Source organism: Antechinus flavipes, chromosome 2, assembly GCF_016432865.1.
Source record: "Antechinus flavipes isolate AdamAnt ecotype Samford, QLD, Australia chromosome 2, AdamAnt_v2, whole genome shotgun sequence".
Classification (NCBI taxonomy): Eukaryota; Metazoa; Chordata; class Mammalia; order Dasyuromorphia; family Dasyuridae; genus Antechinus; species Antechinus flavipes.
In genome coordinates, this window is record NC_067399.1 from 464,824,728 (window position 1) to 464,834,756 (window position 10,029).

Sequence of the window (10,029 nt, forward strand, 5' to 3'; positions counted from 1 at the left end):
AACCCAATAACCCCTTGGGATAGTCCATCACTATCTTCATCAGAATAATTTTTTATTTTTAGTTTTGGAATTTCATTCTCTTTAAAAATTTTTTTTTATTAAACAAAATGCAAAATAAGAAAGAACAAAATAGAAAAAGAGAAAAGGAAAAGAAAAAATAAAACAAAAAGAAAAGAAAAATTGTCATGTGCCCCATAGAACACTAGGGAGGGTTCAAAGTATTTAATATTTTAAAATATTTTAATGAATTTTCATTTCAAGAAAGTGTATATAATAATAGAAGAGTTTATATCCATGACTGTCCATCTTTTTTTTTTTTTTGCTTTCTTGTAGGTTATTCTTTTGTTCTCTGCTGTGCACTTTTTGCTTTGTTTTTTTTCCCACTTCCAGCTCTCCCACCTCCTCCAAGCAGGCTACAGTTAATCATAGATATATTTATACACACAAACACACACATATCCATATATATGTGCATATATATGTATATGTATATGTATATTCACACCCACATCCACATACACATACATAAATGTATCTGTAATTCACAGATGTATACATACCCACATATGCAGACACACATATACATATGCATTTGTACATGTAAAATGTACATGTAAATATGCACCTAATTAATGTAGCTGACATGTAATGTAGATTCCTCTCATTTGAATCTTTAAGTCTGAGTTTGTCTAAGATCAGTGATTACTAGATAGGTTTACTTTTTTTTTTCCTAATAAGTTCTTCTCCTGATCCTTGTTATAATGTCTGTATATATCTCTTATTTTTTATTCCTGTTAACTCTTCTATTTTAATTCTACTCTTAACTTGCCTTGCTATTATTTAACATCCCCTTATCCATGGATTTCTCCTTCATCTTCTGCTCCCCTACTTTATTCCTTTCCCATTAAATTACATATCTTGCCCTACTGCCATAAATCTACACATCCTTCTATACCCTTTCTTATTCTACTTCTTCTCCCTTTATTTCTTTATATTAACTCTTCATGGGCTAAACAAAGAACACTACATATACAAACATATGTACACACATACACATAAATGTATATATTCCCCATATATATAGTTTTCCATATATATATGTATATATTCCACATATACCTATATGTATATATATGTACGTAGGTATATGTGTGTATATGTATATATACATATATATTTGGTATTCCCTATTTAACCCATTCCCAAACCCATTTCAGAAATATGAGCCCTCTTAGCCCCTCTAATGCCTCTGTGTTGATTCTTCCCCTATACCTCATTTATATAACATAATTACTATTTTTTTATCTTTTCTTAGTCAGTTTTCCTTTTTTGAGTCAGATCATACTTAACTCTGATTCAGTCTTTCTGTAATGTTATCCAATTACTGATGTTATTCTTAAGCATATTATATACATTTTTATGTAAAACATAAAACATCTGTCCACATTGTTTACTGACATTTATCTTTGATGTTAGCTCATATGTTAAATTTTCTATTAATTTTAGGTTTGGTTGAGATAAAGTATTGAAAGTCTGCAAATTTGTTGAATGTCTATTTTTTCAATCAATATGGGTAGTTTTGTTGGACATGATATTTTTGGCTGTAGGCAGACTTCTTTTGATTCCCAGTATATATTATCCTAGGATCTGCAGTCATTCATTGTAACTGCTGATAAATTCTATACAATTACAATTGTAGCTCCAGTATATTTGAATTTTTTTCTTTCCTGAAAAATTTTCTATTTGATCTGAGAATTTCGAAATTTGGTAATAATATTCCTTTGTGTTTTCCACAAAAGATCTCTTTGAAGTGATGATTGGTGAATTTTTTCTATATCTACTTTGCCTTCTTCTATCACTCCAAGACAATTTTCTTTGATTATTTTTGTCACAGTTTTCAGGTAGGCCTTTTATTCTATTTTCTCTTCTTAATCTGTTCTTCAGATCTGTTGTTTTTCTTATGAGATGTTTTCTATTCTATTATATTTTTCATTCTGTATACTTTGTTTTGTTATTTCTTGGTCTCTTATAGCTTCACTGGCTTCCCCTTGACCAGTTCTAATTTTCAAAGAATTATCTTCTCCTTTAAGATTCTGAATCTCCTTTTCTAGTTGGTTAATTTTTCCCCCCATAATGTTCTTGTTTTGCTTAGACAGTTTTTTTTTGTTTTTCCCTCCATCTCTCATCTGATTTTTGAAGTCTTTTTGAGTTTTTCTATAAATTCTTTCTGGGCAGGTAGTCATTTAATGTTACTATTGGGGTAACTTCAGTGTCTTCCTCTAAAGATGAACCTTGGTCTTCCTTATTCCCAAAGTAAGTTTCTATGTTGGGTTCTTTCTTCTTTGTCTGTTAATTTTCTAAATAAAAACTATTAATGTAATCCCTTTTAATCATGGAATGAGGGGATGGTGACTTTAGATTCATTTCAGCTCTCCTCTTTGACCTAGAAACACAAATTAAAAGCTCCAATTACCCACTAGTGACTGCAAACAGCAGCATCCCTGCCCCACTGTTTCTGCATTTATAAGATATGCTAGTTTCTTCTTACCCAGGGCAGCACCTCTGCAACACAGCTGGACCTGGCATTTGTAATCAGCAGAGATTCAGTCATTCTTCCTGGACTCAAGACCCCCCCAATTCCTTAGGCTGTTTGGGAGGTTAAAGTTCCTATAGTTAGGATTGAGACTCCAGTGGAACTTAACTAGCCATGGATTTTCCTGCTACCCTGGAGGTGTTGATACTTCACAGCAGTTAAACTTCAGTGGTGAGTGATCTTCTAGGTCTTCAGGTCTTCCTCTTCAGTTCTAGGATGTTCTGTTCTATCTCAAATCTTTTTTTGGTTTTTGTAGACTTATGTTTACTCTGAGGTACAAATTGGTTCTGTTCGGGGACAAAATTTAGATAGCTTGAAATTTTCTGACCTACTCTACCATCTTCTCAGAATCCCTGCAAGTCATTTAAATCCTTAGGTCTTTTACCTTATTTGTAAAATGATAGGATTAAACAGCAACTGTCTCACTGGGATGTTGTAAAGATCAAATGAGATAATATGTATAAAGTACTTTGTAAACCTGGAAGCATTATACAAATGTTTGCTGTGATGATGATTGTAAAGGGCTGAAATAGTTCGGATTTAACAGATGATGGTCATATCTTATAAAGTTCTCTTTATTTATCACTTAAGTAACCCTGTCCAAAGAGGAGACTTAATTTAATCCACATGTTCCTGAAAAACTCTACAATGATTCTTAATAGTGACCATCTCTTTGCAATTCTTTATCAAGACATTTTTTAAATTGTACTAGGAAAAAAAAGTCGAGTGTTTTAATACCTCATGTTATAAATAAATTCTGATTTTCATCAAGCTCTGACATTCTATATTCAAGCACATTCATGTTCTGAATTCCCTTCCAACTTTAACATTCTATTTTTATAGTATCTCTTCCAGCTCTAAAATGTTCTTTGTTCTAAAGTCTCTTTTATCTCTGATATTCTATGTTTTACATTTGTTTGTGGGCTAATGTTCTATGTATCTTTTATGCTAAGTGGCCTATTTTTATCATCCTCAGAATTCAGTGTTTGAGGAGATGATGAACTATAACATTAAAGAATTTCTTTTGTAATTGGTTTGTCAAGTATCAATGGCTTTTCAGATTTTCAGAATTAGGAGTAATTTCATAGGATGTCCCAAACTAACCAGAACCCTCCTGTGTCTGCTATACAGTTCCTTGAAATTCCACCATTGTGGCTATATTCTTTTAGACTTTAAGACTTTAATATTATGCATGTTATCATTAACATTGACTTTATCAGCTACTAAATAGCTGTGTAATATTGACTGTCACTTAAACTTCCCAGAGCCTCAGTTTCTTCTTCTATAAAATGAATGAACTAGACAAGATGAATATTAAGATTACTTCCAGCTCTAACAATCTACCAATATTTAAAATGTTTTGCTTATATTATGTTATTTGATGTTCAAAACAACACTCTGAAATAAGCAGAACTGTTATTTTATAGACAGGTCATGAATTCAAATATAAAATGATTTTCCCAACATCACACAGCCAATGCATAGCAATAAACTGGAGTTCCAACTCTCAGCTAGTGCTTTCCCCATTTCACCAGTTGACCTGTTAAAATGGAAAGATCCCTCTTGTCATTGCCTTCACTTATATGGAATGAAATAATAAAATTGTTTATTGAAAAAGAACATGTCTTGGATTCAGAAGATCTGGGTTTCAAGTTTTGGTCCCTGCCTTTACTAGCTTGTGGTCTTAAACTGATCACTTCATCTTTCTGATCCTCAAATTTTAGATTTATAAAACAGAAAATTCTGTTTGCATTAATCTGGCTCAGAATTGTTTTGAAAAGTGTTTGGAAAAGTATTGCGCAAAGGTTAAATTTTGGATTCCCAAGAGTCTTAGTGCAGTTTGAGTTCTAATAGACATTTATTAAGTTTTGTAAATTGAAATAATATTAAACTTATTAAAAGTTAATGTTAAAACTTTTGAGACTTTTTATACTATAGAAATTAAAGCTACCCTTAACACATTCGTATTTTTGAAATAATAAACTGAGCTTCATTATGTTAAATCTTCTCTGAAAATTCCAGATATCCTGGAGGAAAAGAATGGCAATAGCAGCTGGGACAGCAGTAGTACTTCTGGATTCATTCTCTTGGGACTCTCCTCAAATCCTCAATTACAGGAGCCACTCTTCATCATATTCCTTAGTATGTACCTGGTCACCCTTCTTGGGAACTTGCTGATCATAGTGGTCATCCGTACAGACTCAAGGCTTCATACCCCAATGTATTTCTTCTTGAGTATCTTGTCCTTCATTGATATCTGCTTCACCTCTGTCATTGTCCCCAAGATGCTGGTGAATTTCCTGTCAGAGACAAAAACCATCTCCTACATAGGCTGTCTAGTGCAGATGTACTTCTTCATGGCTTTTGTAAACACAGACAGCTATCTCCTAGCCTCTATGGCTATTGACCGCTTGGTAGCCATCTGCAATCCCTTACAGTATTCTGTGATCATGAGTCATAGGCGTTGTGTCATTTTGGCAGTGGCTTCCTGTGTGATCTCACACCTCCATGCTCTTTTACGTGTGTTGCTCATGTCCCGTCTGTCTTTCTGTGCCTCCCACATCATCAAACACTTCTTCTGTGACACACAGCCAGTGCTGAAGCTTTCTTGCTCTGATACTTCTTCTAGTCAGGTTGTGGTCATGACAGAGACACTGGCTGTTATTGTGACCCCCTTCTTATGCATAATCTTCTCCTACTTGAGGATCATTGTTGCCATCCTCAAAATCCCCTCTGCATCAGGAAAATGGAAGACCTTCTCCACTTGTGGCTCCCACCTCACCATTGTGGTACTGTTTTATGGAAGTGCTATCTATGTCTACTTCCGTCCTCTGTCCAGCTACTCCGTGGTCAAGGATAGAGTGGCCACAGTCATGTACACAGTGGTAACCCCCATGGTGAACCCCTTTATTTACAGCTTAAGGAACAAGGACATGAAACAGGGTCTAGGGAAGTTGAGGGATAAAATCAAGTTCTAAAAATTCATGGCATCTGAAACACATAGATGCTAAAAGTGGAAGGATCTTTAGAACAAAAGAATGTTAGAGTGAGAAGGAAACTTAGAATAGAAAATATAACATAAAGTGTGAGAACTTAAAAGAGACCTTAGAGATCATCAAAGATCCAACCATTTCATCACACAGGTGAGGCAGTTGAAGCCCAGAGTAGGGAGACTTTCCAATGTCACAGAACTAATTATTGCTTTATAATGGAAAGATCAGACATATACCAAGGAGATTAAGAGTAAGAAAAGAGTTCCATATATTTGAGGAAAGTATTCATTATGGATAGTTACCAAAGACAAACTCTACCAAATTCACAAATGTGCCAAATGTCAGCTCTAATTTCATCAATTAATTTATTTTCCATATATTGAAAAGCACCTGGTCCTTGCAAGGCACACAGTAAAGAAATAATATAATTCAGGGTAGGAAAACTAGGGTTTTATCCCAGGGCATCAAAATTTAAATAGTTTTGACAGCATTCATCCTTATGACCTATTTAGCAAGAATAATTAGTTAAAATAAGAAATTAAAAGTGGCTCTTCTTCCCCAGCACTAGTAAACTTTGCCATGTTTCTAACTTTATCCCTGTTTCCAGCAGCATGGCATAGAGGTGTCCTCTAAGACATGAAAACTTGTACTATAGGTTGGCCTCTGATATATACTGATTGTGTGGCCCCTCATTGCTCTAAGTAATTCTTTAAGATTATAAATTGCAGAGAAAGAGATGACCTATGCTAATGGAGAAAGTTTTCTCACCTGAGACTTCCCTATATAAATGAAATCATAAGTCTAGTTCCTATCCCTTTCCCAGAATGTCTCTCTGGTTTCTCTCTCTCAATAGATTTCTCTGGCTGCATCTTGTAGTACTTGTTCTAGGTTTCATAATTCTTAGTTGCAGGTCTGTTACCCAGTGTTCCCCATCAGAAACAAACCTCTCTTCTCCTTAAGATATTCGGTGAGGAGAGGGTATAGACCATGTAAGTTATCATGATGGTCTAGGAAAATTCTTCATCTGCTACAAAGGTAATCTTATGGCTCAAAGAAATCAAAGCAGTCACCCTAAGGGGCAGCTAGGTGGTACAATAGATACAGCAGCACCTTTGAAGTCAGAAGGACCTGAGTTCAAATTTGACCTGAGGCACTTAACACTTGCTAGCTGTGTGACCCTGGACAAGTCACTTAACTCCAATTGCCTCAGCAAAAAAAAAAAAAAAAGCAGTCACTCTAGTAGAGCTCCAAACCTATTGAGAAAAAGAGAAGGCCCAGAAATGAAGGCAGAATTTTCTCCATAACTAGGTATTCTTCGGGAAATTCTATTAGTGCAACATGTTCCTCAAAGAGCTTAAAAATTGTTGTTTCTGATTCCACTTGTGTTGTCATTCTGTTTTTTTGAACGTGGCTCAGATGATCAAACTTTTTGTTTGAGCCTTTATTTGCACCACTTATTTATTCATACACCAAGGAGATCCATCTGTGGTAAATGTACTATTTATTTGGTAGCTCTCAAAGTAAACAACCATTGAATCAACACAATGACCAGTCAAGATTCCAGAAAACCGATCTACCTCTTGACAAAGAGAAAATGGACTTGAGGTACAGAATAAGACATTTATGTTTAGACATGGACAATTTAGGAATTTGTTTTAGCTTGGTTATACATATTTGTTACAGGGATTACAAGAAAATTACAAGGAAAAATAAATTTTTGTTACCAAAAAAATTTAAGTTTACCTAGTAACAGTGGCCTCTTTGCTATTTCTCTGACAAGACAGTCCATCTCCTGATTCCAAGCATTTTCAGAAACTCTCCTCCATGGCTAGATTTTTTTCCTTCCTGATCTCCACCTCCTGGCTTCCCTGGTTTCCTCCAAATTGCAGTTAAAATCCAGACTTCTGCCAGAAGTCATTATTAATCCTCTTTAATTCCTTTCTGTTGATTATTTATAATATATTATGTAAGTATCCAATTTGTACATAGTTATTTATATGTTGTCTCTTCCATTAAAATATAAATTCACTGAGTGCAGGGATTGTCTTTTGTCTCTATTTCTATATCTAGAGCTTAAAATTTTGCCTGTCACATATTAGGTACTTAACAAATGCTTATTGACTGGTTGACTGATTGATTAAATGTCTTACCAAAAATGACTCAGATAGCAAGTAGCAGAACTTCTGAGGAAGTTCACTCAGTTCCACTTCTGCTACTTGCTACCCGTGTAGTTCAGGACAAGTCATTTAATATCCACCTCATCTACCTGCCTCATCTCTAAAAATTAGACTAGGTCAGATGGGGTTAGACATACAAGGGCCTTTATAGCTTTCTCTCTTTCTTTAGTTCTATACTTATGATCCTTTGATTAAGAACATAATCAAAACATTTCCTTTCTTAGCAGGATTATTTATATCATAATAATGTTTTAGATAAAGTTTACCTGGGTTTCAGCAAAATATTCAATAAAGTCTACTATGCTAATCTTGTGGAAAAGATGGAAAGACATGGGCTATACTTTACAATGGTTAGGTGAATTCAAGGCAGCTGAGTTGTCAGGAACAAGCAGTAGTCATGTTTTCATGTAAATTTGGATGGAGGTATCTGCCTCTCAGATCTATGCCTGGTTCTCTTCTATTTAACATTTTCATCAAAGCCATATATAACAAATTAATTTCATCTTAGGCTACATTAAAAGAGGTATATGTTCAAGAAAAACGAGATAGTGCTTCTGTGCTATTCCAATATCCGTTTATATTCTGTTCACTACTTGATGCTGTACCTTAGCAATGATATTGATAAACTGAAGAGCGATCAACAAGGAGTCAACATGAATAGTGATAGAACTGAAGATCATGCTATGTAAAGATCAGTTGAAATAATTGATGAAAAAGGACTTATAAAATTCATGATAGTTGTTGTCATGTATCTAACAAATTGTCATGTGGAAAAGAGACTAGATTTGTTTTGCTTATCACCAATAGAGAGCACCAGGAAGCAGAAGTCTGAAAGAGGAAGATTTAGGTTTGATATGAAGGAAAATTGCCCAAAAGTTACTCCTAATAATGGAAAAAAGTAGAATGAGCTGTCTCTTGAGTAGAGTCTCCTTTTATATAGGTTTTCAAATAAAGGCTGAATGACTACTTGTTAAGGATATTATAATAATAACTAGCATATACTGACTGTTTTCAAGGTTTACAAGATGCTTTACAAATATAGTTTCATTTAAACTTTATAGAAGCCCTATTAAGTGGATGCTATTATGACTCCCTCTTTTATGTGATAGTGAAGCGGAGTGGTTTTTTAGCTTTTTATTTTCAAAATACATGCAAAGATAGTTTTCAACATTCACCCTTGCAAATCCTGTGTTCCAAATACTTTTCTCCTCTTTTCATTAACTCTTGTGCCCTTATTGCTTATTATTCACTTTGCTTATAATTAGCATTAATTTATCTATTTACACATTGATTTCCTCTCAAAGGAATGTAAGCTCCTTAATGCCAGGATAGTTTCATTTCAGTCTTTGTATCCAGAGTGACAGATACACAGCAAATATTTTTTTAAATGTATATTGATTGGGGAAGGGAAAAAAGCAGTATCATAGATAAAAAAAAATGAGAAATAAAAGAGAAGGACAATGAGAGAAGAATAGACACATAGGAAATATACTGAAAGAGATGTCTGGCTGGAAAAGACCTGGGTCAGTAAACAAAAAATATTTGAGGATAGCAACCTCTTTGATAGGCTACAATTTCAGAACCATTATTCGAGCTACTTTCAAAAGCTTGTGGTTGAGTTTGCCCACAAACTCTCTTGGGTGGAATTCTGCTCTTGGTTTAACTCCACTGATGGAATGAGGTGAGAGACAGTGCTGCCTAATAGGGGGCCCATTTCTTTTTTTCTCCCAATACATGCATACATATTTACACAATTATCTTTCTGGACAAGAAAAATCAGATCTGTTGTGTCCTGCTTTCTAGAGCTCCCAAGTTGGAGTGACAAAATGTACAGTGCTTTCTAGAGCCAGGGTGATTAAAATATACCTTCCTAATGAAGTGATATGACAGGATTCCTGAAGGTAGAGGGAAAATGAAGTCCATTTATTACAAGGTTTTTTGCCCTTTTATGCCCTCATACTTTTATGTAACAAAACTCTGGGCATGCTCTAAGTATATACTGTGCATACAGGACCATATAAACAATTTGCTATTGTATGCATTTTGCCACCTGGTATCACTCTCTCCTCTCTCAGAATTTCCCCACTGTCTGTGAGTCTCTATACAGATCAAAAAGGAAAACAAAATGAGAAAAAATCCAAGCAAACAACAACAAAAGAAGTAAAAATGCTATGTTGTGATCCACACTCAGTTCCCACAGTCCTCTCTCTGGATATAGATGTCTGGCATTTCATTTGAGGATAGCAATCTTTTTGATTGGCTGCAA

General features: G+C 34.6%; 1 protein-coding gene across 1 annotated transcript in view; it reads left to right on the top strand.

Moving 5' to 3' along the window:
• Positions 1 to 5,571, top strand: part of LOC127546798 (olfactory receptor 1L4-like) — an 8,947-nt gene extending 3,376 nt beyond the window's left edge. Inside the window, exon 2 of the mRNA XM_051973740.1 lies at positions 4,616 to 5,571. Within this exon, the coding sequence (XP_051829700.1) occupies positions 4,616 to 5,571 (956 nt within the window). The remainder of the gene's footprint in view (positions 1 to 4,615) is intronic.
• Positions 5,572 to 10,029: the final 4,458 nt, after the last annotated feature.